The sequence below is a fragment of the Alosa alosa genome, chromosome 17 (assembly GCF_017589495.1).
Source record: "Alosa alosa isolate M-15738 ecotype Scorff River chromosome 17, AALO_Geno_1.1, whole genome shotgun sequence".
NCBI classification, from domain to species: Eukaryota; Metazoa; Chordata; class Actinopteri; order Clupeiformes; family Clupeidae; genus Alosa; species Alosa alosa.
Window position 1 is genome coordinate 1319507 of NC_063205.1, and position 14363 is coordinate 1333869.

General features: G+C 44.4%; 1 protein-coding gene and 1 non-coding gene across 2 annotated transcripts; one reads left to right on the forward strand and one right to left on the reverse strand.

Moving 5' to 3' along the window:
• The first annotated feature begins 325 nt into the window (after positions 1-325).
• LOC125310821 (mucin-1-like) lies at positions 326-11696 on the forward strand. The gene is made up of 7 exons (XM_048268538.1): positions 326-379; positions 4152-4337; positions 6624-6757; positions 7241-7299; positions 7771-7928; positions 8052-8087; positions 11566-11696. The coding sequence occupies exons 1-7, from the start codon at positions 340-342 to the stop codon at positions 11637-11639; spliced, it is 687 nt and encodes a 228-aa protein (XP_048124495.1). The 5' UTR covers positions 326-339; the 3' UTR covers positions 11640-11696.
• A 1017-nt stretch (positions 11697-12713) lies between these two features.
• trnat-ugu lies at positions 12714-12786 on the reverse strand. The gene has a single exon. It is a non-coding gene; the product is annotated as a tRNA-Thr (tRNA).
• Between the last annotated feature and the right edge of the window lie 1577 nt (positions 12787-14363).

Below are 14363 nucleotides of genomic sequence, written 5' to 3' on the forward strand. Positions count from 1 at the left end.
CTATATATATGGACTACAGCTCCCTTTTAGCTACCAGCTAGCTATAGGCTAACAGGTGTAACCCACTTCCAGTGAATTACAATTAAGCTAAGCTAACTGTGTCAAACTGGGTCATTGAGAAGAGAAGAGTGTACCGTATGTATCCGCTTATATAACCCTGGGGTGAATGGCAAACGTTACAGCTCACACCAACAGGTCATCCACATACAGGCCATCGTTTCACTGGAATCAAACGTTACAGCTCACACCAACAGGTCATCCACATACAGGCCATATCGGTTTTCACTGAAATCAAATGTCCTTTGGCCTCCTCAGAGGTTAACCAGCCATCAGAAGAACATGGACGCCAAGAGCCTGATGACCGTCATTTTCATACTTGGTATGTCTGATTTTACCAATTCATATCACACAAATGTTTTCATCACAACTAAATGCATAGGATGCTTACACCTACCCTGGAAATCCAGAGTTCTCGCGAGAGCACAATGGAATTGTCTCTGCGAGACACTCTGGCAAAGAGCAATGATGCACGTTACTTTTTCACCTTGCATTCCTGGGAACCAGCTAAACTGATGAAGACAGCGCTGCAACGTTGGAGGACAGTACACATTGGTTGTAGTGTTATCCGATTGCGTCGAAGTCCAAATCGTTCAGAGTAAACATGGTCTAGTGTTATCCAATTGCGTGCAGTGAGATTTTTAAATGCATGCTTGTTGCCGCCCCTCGAGTTGGGCCATTACATTGCTCTTTGCCAGACCCTTAATCTTTCTAGATTATCGGGGTCTGGATTTTCCAGGCTACCTTACATCAGGATGGTGTAAAATTTGTCATCAGTGACTTTTTTGGTATGTACAGAAAAAAGGACAATATGTATTATTTGCCAATATTCAGACATACACTATATTGCCAAATGTATTGGGTCACCTGCCTTGACTCGCATTTGAACTTGTGTGACATCCCATTCTTAATCCATTGGGTTTATTATGACGTTGGTCCACCCTTTGCAGCTGTAGCAGCTTCAACTCTTCTGGGAAGGCTTTCCACAAGGTTTAGCAGTGTGTTTATGGGAATTTTTGACCATTCTTCCAGAAGCGCATTCAAACTCTGCCATCTATGTCTTTTTGGACCTTGCACTGGTGCACAGTCATGTTGGAACAGGAAGGGGCCATCCCCAAACTGTTCCCACAAAGTTGGGAGCATGGAATTGTCCAAAATTTCTTGGTATGCTTAAGCCCAGCTCCTGAAAAACAACCCCACACCATAATCCCCCCTCTAACTTTACACTTGGCACAATGTAGTCAGACAAGTACGACAGAGTTTGGTGTGGATGAACTTGACTGGCCTACACAGAGTCCTGACCTCAACTCTATAGAACACCTTTGGGATGAATTAGATTGAGATTGAGAGGCAGGCCTTCTTGTCCAACATCAGTGTGTGACCTCTCATTACTTCACATAGTCTGCTGTCTCAGTGCCCACTAGGTGGAGCTAACGAGTCCTGCATTCTACATTCATTCATTTAGCAGCAACTTACAACAATGAGGAATAACATTCAAGCTGCACTGCAGAGATATTAAGTAAGAATTAATACTACAGTTCAGAGTGGCAAAGCTTTTGCACATCTCTTTTTGGGGATAGGTGTATCGGAGATGACCACAGGTGCGTCGGAGATGACCATGGGTCGTGATTCAGTGGTTTTAGAAGAGATCCCGTACACTGTCCATTCCGCATGCAAACATTTATTTGAATAACACAACGTTTGGGTCTTAGACCTTCATCAAGAAGAAGAATTAATACTACAACATATATTTGTGTTGTAGTATAATTGTGTTGTGTAAAACTTTGTGTAATGTGTGTTGTGTAAATGTTTTTTTTTTTTTTTTAAACATTTTTAAATTATTGCCCTGTTATGCTTTTATGTACTATCACCTTGTGTGTTTTATGTTTTCTTCTTATTATTATTATTATTCTTTACTTTTTAAACTATTCTTTGACTATTGCCCTTCTATGCTTTTATCAACTATTCCTGTTTGCTTTTGTTTATGTAAAGCTAGGGTTGGGTATTGTTTGGGTTTAATCCGATACCGGTGCTAAATCGATACTTTTAAAACGGTGCTGGTGCCGAAACGGTGCCTGAACCGGTACTTTGATTTTAAAATGTTTTAAATTAAAATGGTCTAAAGCATGAATTGCTTTAGACCATTTTTTTATCAATTTATCAATTTTTTATTGATAAGACAAATTTGAACATGAAATTGAACTGTTATATTCAATTTACTATCAATATCTTATTGCTCCTACGAATAATACATTTAAATGTTAAAACAGCTTGCCATGCATGCACACACAATGGTAAGCTCTGCTTTCAAGTTTACCCAGTGTAGGCGGTTTGCCATAAGGTATGTTAAAACCGCTTGCCATAAAACTGCCAGGTCATGGACAACGGCATGCAAGCAAGCTAATCTAATAGGGACTCTACTTTCCAGTTAATTCAGTGTGTTCCCAAATGCTTCAAGAAATTTCATGTCTTAACCCATAACACGCAGTAGTTTTGAACATGTTAGACTACATGTCGGTGTTGAAGTGTTTAGATTCCCAGCTAGCCTAGTAGGCATTTTAACAGCAACTATGGCTATGCGCTAACACCAGTCAGCTGAGTTTAATTAGCGATAACGTACGGAGATGGTTTCGTATCCTCTTTGACAGCTCAGTGACATCAGGTATGTAACCTACATATTTATGTTTTTGCCAGCTAACTTTTAACATGATCTTCATATTCATTGTGATGATATATGGGCCTCATGCACATGAAAGATTAATATCATGCCATTATGTTGTTTAACACACCGTGAAATAAAGTTTTCACCTTACAACTTTGCTGATAACATTTCAAATAAATGTCAGTTAGCACATTAGCAAGGATATTGTGTAACATTATAGGCTAGCCTACTGTTGATGTTGTTTCATAGCCTTTTTGCTTGTGTGTAGTTAGGCCCACTGCTAGATTTTGACAAGAGCTTTCATGATATGGCTTCAAAGTAAGCTACTGCTCCATGAAGCTGTCAAACACTGTCCACTTTCGCCTATGTGGTGCACCCCTCTGGTTTATACATCCAGTGTTTATCATATGTTAGCTAACTGTATCTGGATGTGTTGCTATCAGAGCAAGGCGTTAGAGATGGCGTGACATGGCATGACATGCAGTGATGCCTCATTAAAAAAAAAAAAGTAATTAAAGCAACTGGCTATTTAAGCACCCTAAATGAGCTATTTAAGCACCGAAATGAGGCACTGAAATCCACGTTGTTCTTCGATGCAGTTACTCATTTGACTATTTACTGAGGATGGGAGAGCAGAACTTCAAGTGCTAGTCAAAGTAGATAGTGGCAGAGTAAGGAGGAGGTAGCGGAGGGATTATATGGGAAGTGTGTGGGGAAGTGCATGATATGGGAAGTGCATAGGAAGTGTATGGGGAGTGCATGATATGGGAAGTGCATGATATGGGAAGTGTATGGGGAGTGCATGGGAAGTGTATGGGAAGTGCATGATATGGGAAGTGTATGGGAAGTGTATGGGGAGTGCATGATATGGGAAGTGTGTGGGAAGTGCATGATATGGGAAGTGTATGGGAAGGTGCATGATATGGGAAGTGTATGGGGAGTGCATGATATGGGAAGTGTATGGGGAGTGCATGATATGGGAAGTGTGTGGGAAGTGCATGATATGGGTATGGGAAGTGTGTGGGAAGTGCATGATATGGGAAGTGTATGTGGGAAGTGTATGGGGAGTGCATGATATGGGAAGTGTATGGGAAGTGTATGATATGGGAAGTGTATGGGAAGTGTATGGGGAGTGCATGATATGGGAAGTGTATGGGAGTGCATGATATGGGAAGTGTATGGGGAGTGCATGATATGGGAAGTGTATATGGGAGTGCATGATATGGGAAGTGTGTGGGAGGTGCATGTGGGAAGTGTATGATATGGGAAGTGCAGTGCATTATATGGGAAGTGTGTGGGAAGTGTATGTTAGGTATGTTGGGTGTTTTCCTGTAGCTGTGTGTATCTCATACTTACGTGTCCTGATGTTTGTGACTGGAGCTTCACTGTGTGCCTTGATACTGACTCCAATTTATCACTCCTCACCCTGCAGCTGAAATGCCCTCAGCGTTTCTGATGAATTCAACAATATCCCCAGACCTCAACCCAACCTCCCAATCCCACACAAGTGCACTGCCAGGAACCCCAGACCTCAACCCAACCTCCCAATCCCACACAAGCGCACTGCCAGGAACCACAATGACATCACTGATGCCCTCCACAGACAGGGTTTCTGCAGGTATCAGCAAATCTCATTTCATGCTTTTTCAAGCCCTTTTTCATGCCACTTTAAACTAATTTCATGCCCATGTCAAACTGCAGATATGTTGCATTACTAGATAGATAGATACTAGTGATGCACGATATATCGGCCAATATGGTCATTTTTTTACACATCGGTATCGGTCCGATGTCAAAATAGGGCCGATATGAACAGGCCGATAATCATTCCTGTGTATTTGACGTGTGTGTAGCGATCCAAGCGTGTTATCTGTCTACACTGAATCCGTTAAATATGCCCTTCTATTGCATCATATTTCTTAGTGAAAATAGCAGGGCAACAAGACTGACAGAAAGACACTGGGCATCTGACAAGCGTTCTTTCAAAGCGTTGCGTTGTATCAGCTGCTCGCGTTGCTTGTAGTCAAGTTGATGGCTGGCTTGCATGTCATGTCACCTAGCACTACATCTCGCGGTAGGCTAAATATAACTGTGTATCAAGCAGAATGTAGTTATATGGTTGTAATAGAATTTAATAGGCCTGTAAAGATATGGATTCAAACTGAAATAACAGATATCCACAAACCTGTGTCGATTGTAAAAAAGGCAGAACCGACACACCCTTTCTGAGTGTCTAGCAGTGCTGCAGCTTCTGCGACGCATAAACAACACACATCTCGCTTTGCTTGGCGTGTAGCCCTACGCTTTTCATTGTAGACTTTACCAAACAGTATAAACCCCTGTTAACCTCTCCTGCTTTGTTTCAGACCGTAGTCAGAAACGCGGGGAGAGTCGTGTCGAGGGCCGATGTTATAAGATAGAATAACGTCGGGGTCACGGTCCCATTTCTGATGAGCAAAATACACGAGCTGAACTTTATGGAGTTTTATTTGGGACAGTAACACGCTCACACTGTGTACAGACTCCAACTGAACTTCCACACTCTCTGCTCCAGTCGCATACATACTTCCTCACTCCATCTCCCTCCTTCCCAGCTTCCCACACACACACGGAGCTCTCTTAAAGGAGCCGCAACACCATTTTACAACACCCTCTCTTTTGCCCGGCTCTCTCGCTCACTCAATGGACACGCGACTTCGACCCAGCGCCAATCCAAATTACAATCGTGAAAGCAAGGACTCATAGAAGACGACTAGCTAAATTACTATTAAATCTGCTTAGCAACATTAGCATGCTGCACATATTTGTTTAAAACTCTTGGTTTCAAGTTGACTGATCATCTCAATACCAATGTTTCCCAAAAGTGCCTGTACCAAGGAGAACAAGTATTACCTTTAAACTTAAACACACATGGGGAAACTGAACACAAACCACACCATACCACCTAACGACACCTCTCCTCACACACACCACACCATACCACCTAACGCTCCTCACACATCCCACACCATACCACCTAACGCTCCTCACACAAACCACACCATACCACCTAACGACACCTCCTCACACACACACACACCATACCACCTAACGCTCCTCACACACAAACCACACCATACCACCTAACGACACCTCTCCACACACACCACACCACCTAACGCTCCTCACACAAACCACACCATACCACCTAACGACACCTCTCCTCACACACACCACACCATACCACCTAACGCTCCTCACACAAACCACACCATACCACCTAACGACACCTCTCCTCACACACACCACGCCATACCACCTAACACTCCTCACACATCCCACACCATACCACCTAACGCTCCTCACACACACCACGCCATACCACCTAACACTCCTCACACATCCCACACCATACCACCTAACACTCCTCACATCCCACCTAACGCTCCTCACACACACCACGCCATACCACCTAACACTCCTCACACATCCCACACCATACCACCTAACGCTCCTCACACACACCACACCATACCACCTAACGCTCCTCACACACAAACCACACCATACCACTTAACGACACCTCTCCACACACACACCATACCACCTAACGACACCTCTCCTCACACACACCACGCCATACCACCTAACGCTCCTCACACACACCACGCCATACCACCTAACGCTCCTCACACAAACCACACCATACCACTTAACGACACCTCTCCTCACACACACCACACCATACCACCTAACGACACCTCTCCTCACACACACCACACCATACCACCTAATGCTCCTCACACACACACCATACTATCTAACGTCACATCGCCTCACACACACCACATCATACCACCCAACGCCACATCGCCTCACACACACCCCACCATACCACCTAACGCCACATCTCCTCACACACCAGTGACCAGCCAGCCGTCTCCTACGTCTCTGACTGTGATTGACCTGGTCTTCTCTTCCAATGAGACGTTTACCAGCAGCCTCAGCAACCAGTCCTCTCCTGAGTATCAGAACCGGGTCAAACTCACCAAGCAGAAGGTAAGTGACAGATCGGTCCGGTAATCAGTGAAATCTGGCAAACGCCAGATAGGCCGTCCACCTACGTAGTAGGCCGCTAGTCCACCGCAATGTGGAGAAAATTATGTCTATCGCTAACTATTTTGTTGTGTCTACGGCTAACTATTCTGTTGTGTCTACGGCTAACTATTCTGTTGTGTCTACGGCTAACTATTCTGTTGTGTCTATAGCTAACTATTCTGTTGTGTCTATATAGCTAAATATTCGGTTGCTGCCCTGCTGGTGTTGGAGCAGCCCGTTGGGTTAGAATTTGCCAGGGCTATATTTTGTCCCCAGTCCAACCTTGGCGACCTTGGGTAGTTGTTCAACCTTGGGTAGTTGAGCTTGCGAAGTTGTTCTTGAAGTTATGACAAATTAGCTTTGTATAAAGTGTGTTGATGAAGTTATGACAAATGAGCTTTGTGTATAGTGTGATGAGGTCAATTTGCTTCATCTGGTCAACAGATTGAGCCTATTTACAAAATCTTTCGTGGCTTCATTGACCTGACTGTGCTTGGCTTCAGGTGGGTACAATTCTCTCAAGTAATTTTAGTTCTCAAATTCAAGAACTAAATTAAGATTGCCTGGTGCAATGCAACATTACCGAACTATATGGCTGCAAACATGCCTGTGAGTGTGAGGACTTGTTTACATTTGAGCTAAATGTGTGTGAGCATGAGATTTGAGCTAAATGTGTGTGGGTGAGATCTTGTTTATATTTGAGCTAAATGTGTGTTCTTGAGAACTTGTTTACATTTGAGCTAAATGTGAGTATAGCTGCACCGACAATTTAACCAGAACTCGCTGCTTTGAAAGTCACAGCATGAAAGCATGAAATTGAAAGAATTTTATTTTATTATTTCGTTTTTTTATGACCCTTTCTTGTCTTTTACTCTTAAACCATTTATTTTATTTTGCCTTTAGATGTTCATTTTGCTTTTATTTTTGTCAAGTCCACTGACTTACCTCTGTGTTTGAAATGTGCTCTTTGGTAGGAACGGTTCTATTGTGATCGACTCCACACTCCGTTTTGACTCAGGCCAATCGGACACTCCTGATGCTGAGAGAGTGAGAGACGTATTCAAAGCTGCCATCAAGGAGGGAAAAGTAACTTTACTAGTGATTGCAGAGTCTATCAGTGCAACAGTCATAGGTTAGTCCAGACATGACACACATCCAGATACGATTTGCCAAACTGGTCAAAGCAGTCAGAATATAAAACAAGTGCAGTTTCAGAGACTGATCAATGTTTGTTTGTTTGTTTGTTTTTATTCAGTTTCAACAGTGCCGAGTGACACGCCTTCATCTGCAGGTCAGTGGGTTCACGCCAACCAGTCCCCAAAGACCAGTCCAGCCAGTCCCCAAAGACCAGCCAAGCCAGTCCAGCCAGTCCCCAAAGCCCAGCCCAGCCAGCCCAGCCCAGTCCCCAAAGACCAGCCAGTCCCCAAAGACCAGCCTACCCAGTCCCCAAAGACCAGCCCAGCCAGTCCCCAAAGACCAGCCCAGCCAGTCCCCAAAGACCAGCCAGTCCCCAAAGACCAGCCCAGTCCCCAAAGACCAACCCACCCAGTCTCCAAAGACCAGCCCAGCCAGTCCCCAAAGACCAACCCAGCCAGTCCAGCCAGTCCCCAAAGCCCAGCCCAGCCAGCCCCAGCAAGTCCCCTAAAGACCAGCCAGTCCCCAAAGACCAGCCCAGCCAGTCCCCAAAGACCAACCCAGCTAGTCCCCAAAGACCAGCCCAGCTAGTCCCCAAAAAGCCCAGCCAGTCCCCAAAGATCAACCCAGCCAGTCCCCAGTCCCCTAAAGCCCAAGCCAGCCCAGCTAAGTCCCAAAGACCCAGTCCCCAAAGACCAGCCCAGCCAGTCCCCAAAGACCAGCCCAGCCAGTCTCCAAAGACCAGCCAAGCCAGTCCAGCCAGTCCCCAAAGCCTAGCCCAGCCAGCCCAGCCAAGTCCCCAAAGACCAGCCAGTCCCCAAAGACCAGCCCAGCCAGTCCCCAAAGCCCAGCCCAGCCAGACCCCAAAGACCAGCCCAGTCCCCAAAGACCAGCCCAGCCAGACCCCAAAGACCAGCCCAGTCCCCAAAGACCAGCCCAGCCAGTCCCCAAAGACCAACCCAGCCAGTCCCCAAAGACCAGCCCAGCCAGTCTCCAAAGACCAGCCCAGCCAGTCCCCAAAGACCAACCCAGCCAGTCCAGCCAGTCCCCAAAGCCCAGCCCAGCCAGCCCAGCCAAGTCCCCAAAGACCAGCCAGTCCCCAAAGACCAGCCCAGCCAGTCCCCAAAGACCAGCCCAGCCAGTCCCCAAAGACCAGCCAAGCCAGTCCAGTCCCAAAGTCCCCTCCAAAGCCCAGCCTAGTCCCCAAAGACCAGCCAGTCCCCAAAGACCCCCAAAGTCCCCAAAGCCCAGCCCAGCCAGACCCCAAAGACCAGCCCAGTCCCCAAAGACCAGCCCAGCCAGTCCCCAAAGCCCAGCCCAGCCAGACCCCAAAGACCAGCCCAGTCCCCAAAGACCAGCCCAGCCAGTCCCCAAAGACCAGTACAGCCAGTCCCCAAAGACCAACCCAGCCAGTCCCCAGTTTCCCACAGACTAACTAACTGCAGTTTCCAGACAAACTAACTGTATAGCTGAGCTTTAGCTGTGTGTGTGTGTATATATATATATATATATCTCATGCTTATGTGTCCTGATGTGTGTGACTGGAGCTTAGCTGTGCGCTTTGATTCTGACTCCAATTTATCATTCCTCACCCTGAGCTGCATATCTTGAGTAGACTTTAAGCGGTTCAAAGTAGACTGAGCGGTTCAAAGAAAACAAAAACTGGAAAGGAACACAATTTTTAGATGAACGTAACCGAAAACGGGAACAAAACCAATTCCACTTGTTCCGGACTGAAAACACCATTTGCAATTTTAGATAAGCAGTTAATAACTGTATTTATTGTTAGGATTAACCTTTCTTTGAATATTATTCAAAAGTCCACAGGCTTGGAAACAGCCCTCAGTGTTCCCCAGACCCTGTAGCACTGCCCTGTACACTGCCTACGGTATAATAGCCCAGACCCCAGAAGCCTACGGTATAATAGCCCAGACCCCAGACCCCTGTAGCCTACGGTATAATAGCCCAGATCCCAGACCCCTGTAGCCTACGGTATAATAGCCCAGACCCCAGACCCCTGTAGCCTACGGTATAATAGCCCAGAGCCCGTAGGACTGCCCTGTGGTATACGGCTAGACCTACCAGTTGATAAAAAGGATTTTCATTTCCAACACTATAACTGCCTTTTCCAAGTAAGTAAATTACTTAAACATTGTGTGAAATAACATATGCTGCCAGAAACAATAAGAACATATCTATAGGCCTGTCATGCAGTTGGTAGCACCAAACATAGGTTAGGCTATTACAGGGCTTATAGCAAGGACATTTTCTGTACCTGAAGTTAGACTACCAGACATTTTTGAAGATCTAATATTATATAGGCTAATTGCCTACTTTCAAATCCTCCCCACGCCTGAATTGAGGCACAGGGTTTTTAACAGTTAGCCTTGATATCTAATGAGCTTTGATTTAAGCTTTAAGGCTGTTGGGCAAAATCAGTTTGTAAAGGCAATGTCATTTTTAAAGGAATGTTATTAACTGTTGTTCTATGACGTTCTAACCGGTTCCCACTAAGAGGAGAGGCCTTGGATCACTGGAACAGGCCCGAAAAAAATAATGTTTTTACTCAGAACGAACCGAAATAAAAATCATTCTGTTTTCGGTTCCTGTAGCTGAGTGCTCAGAACGAACCAAAATAAAAATCATTCCGTTTTCAGTCCCTGCTTTTGAGTGCGACCAGCCATCCCATGTGCTCACCCTCAATAAAAGCTGATGTGATGTTTCTAATGTGTGCTGCTGGTGTGATGTTTTTCTGATGGTGTTGATATTGTGATCTTGTTGTACCCTGTGCTACCATCCGGTCTCTTCCAAAACATGGTGTTGTAGGCTACTCTATTAGCTGTATGCTAACACATGGTGTTGTGGTGTTGTAGGCTACTCTATGCCATAGCTCTATGCTAACACATGGTGTTTTGATGTTGATGGCTACTCTATTAGCTCTATGCTAACACATGGTGTTGTGGTGGTGTTGTAGGCTACTCTATTAGCTCTATGCTAACACATGGTGTGGTGGTGGTGTTGTAGGCTACTCTATTAGCTATATGCTAACACATAGTGTTGTGCTAACACATGGTGTTGTGGTGGTGTTGTAGGCTACTCTATGCCATAGCTCTATGCTAACACATGGTGTTGTGGTGTTGTTGTAGGCTACTCTATTAGCTCTATGCTAACACATGGTGTGGTGGTGTTGTAGGCTACTCTATTAGCTCTATGCTAACACATGGTGTGGTGGTGTTGTAGGCTACTCTATTAGCTATATGCTAACACATAGTGTTGTGCTAACACATGGTGTTATAGGCTACTCTATGCCATAGCTCTATGCTAACACATGGTGTTGTGGTGTTGTTGTAGGCTACTCTATTAGCTCTATGCTAACACATGGTGTGGTGGTGGTGTAGGCTACTCTATTAGCTATATGCCAACACAGTGTTGTGGTGTTGTTGTAGGCTACTCTATCAGCTCTATGCTAACACATGGTGTTGTGGTGGTGTTGTAGGCTACTCTATTAGCTATATGCTAACACATGGTGTTGTGGTGTTGTAGGCTACTCTATTAGTTCTATGCTAATGTATGGTGTGGTGGTGTTGTAGGCTACTCCATTAGCTGTATGCTAATGCAACACTTTTTCTATCTAGTGACCACAGCAGCCTCTGGTACGATGATGGCCGGGATGATAATTTTCCTGATCCTGCTAAAGGAGGCCCAGTGATCACAGAAGAGAAGTGCACAGCCACACACACAATATAGTGCACACACACACACACACAAAGCCACACACACACACACACAATATACCCCCCCACACACACACACAGCCACACACACAGTATATAACCCAACCCCCCCCACACACACACAGTATATAACCCAACCCCCCTCCCCCCACACACACTGCTCGCTGCGATAGACGATGTTGTGGTTAGCTCCACTCCAAACTGCTTTTAACTCTTCAGTGATTTTATCTGCGCACACAACCTTGGTTTTCTACTTTTAACTGAGACATGGTTAGATCAAGCAGACAGTGCTACCCTCATCGAATCCCCGCCAAATTTCAGCTTTCTAAGGGCTTGCAGAACAAATAAAAGAGGAGGGGGGATAGCCACAATATTAAAAAAATCTTTTCAGTGCAAAAATCATCATTGGATGACTTTGTTTCATTTGAATACCTGTGTGCACTCATTAAATCTTCTCCTCAGGTTTCACTGCATTTCATTATTTACAGGACTCTAAAACACTCAGCTAAAGTCTTTCTTGAAGAGTTAGGTGAACTGTTGTCAACTATCTGCATAGGGTTTGACTGTCTTATTATATCAGGGGATCTAAACTTGCATGTGGATAATCCTGAAAATGGTTATGCCAAGGAATTAATTGCACTACTTGATACCTTCAACCTAACACAGCATGCACACTCTTGGCCATACCCTCGACCTTGTTATCACAAAGGGTCTCAATGTCTAAGTATAAGTATAAGTAAGTATATATACTCTTTTTTGATCCCGTGAGGGAAATTTGGTCTCTGCATTTATCCCAATCCGTAAATTAGTGAAACACACACACAGCACACAGTGTACACACAGTGAGGTGAAGCACACACTAATCCCGGCGCAGTGAGCTGCCTGCATCAACAGCGGCGCTCGGGGAGCAGTGAGGGGTTAGGTGCCTTGCTCAAGGGCACTTCAGCCATGCCTACTGGTCGGGATTCGAACCAGCAACCCTCCAGTTACAGGTCCAAAGTGCTAACCAGTAGGCCACGACTGCCCACTAAAACTGTTACGTCAGGTCTAGGCTCCAGTGAGGAATGAACTCACGACCCCTGGTTTACAAGACCAGTGCTCTAACCACTGAGCTATGAAGCCACACAAAGCCATGTCTCTACAACAGTTAAAGACCTAGCCTTATCCGATAATACCTGTGTGTTCTTTTATGTGTCTACAGTATGTCACCACACACTCAGAACAGATCTATGATAGTAAAAAGGAGAATCATAAATTAAGTGCTTTCTTTGAGCAAGCACTCTCACAGACATCTAGTGAACTCTCAGAATCAGTAGATGATCTGTTGGATCATTTTAATTTGATTGATAATTTTGGCTCTGAAAGGAAACGTGTGTGCGCACAGTTCGGGACTACTTCAAGAATCGCCATAGAGTGCTGCGTCCACTGGGTGTTTGACTAGGATCATTATCACTTATTTTTTACATTTCTGAATCTGGGAAAGTCCTTCAGCTAAAATTTTAATCATTTCTGACTATTATCTGACTATTATTCTTGGGTTATGTATGTGTGTCATGTCATCCTGTATGTGATTTTGTGCTGCGTTTTGATTGTCTGCTAAAGGCAATCTTTGTAACATGTCTGAATCCAGTTTGTGGTAAGATCACCATTACTCAATTTACAGAGCACTCTTCGGGTGAGTACTATTGTTCCTTGTAGTACCATTGCTGTCCTTAGTTGGGGAAAGGGGGATTCTGTGAAGTAGTTTTGCTGTCATTCTAACAGAGACAGATCGGACATAGTCAAGAGTGTAACAGCTCGTTCTTTACAGTTTGAGAGTTACAGCTCTACCGGGTTTCTCTGAAACTGAGTGTTAACTATTTGGGTGTTAATACTCCATTTGTTGTCATTGTTATTACAGTATGTGGTATGCTAGAACAGATCCTTTTGACTTTTTGTATGTATTATGCCACATGCCATGCTCATTGAATTGAAATAAAATAAAAATTTGAAAAGAAATACTCCATGAGGGGGACTATCGAGCCCTGTGGTCGGCCATTTTGGCCCTGAAAGGAAACAAATAAATAAATAAATGTGTGCGCGGCTGCTCGCACAGTTTGGAACTACTTCAAGAATCTCCATAGAGTGCTGCTGTACACTGGGTTCTTAACTAGTGTAATCATTCTATGTTGTTTTTTATGTTTTAATTATTACTTTTTAAACACTTTTAAACTATTGCCATGTTATGCTTGTATGTACCATTACCTTGTCTGATTTATGTTTTCTTATTATTAATATTTTATTCTTTACTTTTAAACTATTCTTTGACTATATTGCCCTTCTATGCTATTATCAGCTATTCCTGTTTGTGTATGAAATGTGCTAAATAAATAAAGTTGACTTGACTTAGAGAACTTTCACAATGTCAAAACAGCATGTTACATAAGGATGAAACGTTTTGGGTCCGCCTCATTGCAGCAAATCTAACTTTAACGTAGAGAGAGAGTTGATTGAGTTCATTGTTGATAACATTTAATATAAGAAACTTTTAAAAGTAAATCATGAAGGCAACAGTAGTTCCCACTACTGACCATTTAATCTGAGGGCACATCCATAGGCACAGCACTAGCCATAGGCCCACACACACACACACACACACACATCCATAGGCACAGCACTAGCCATAAGCGCGCGCACACACACACACACACACACACGCA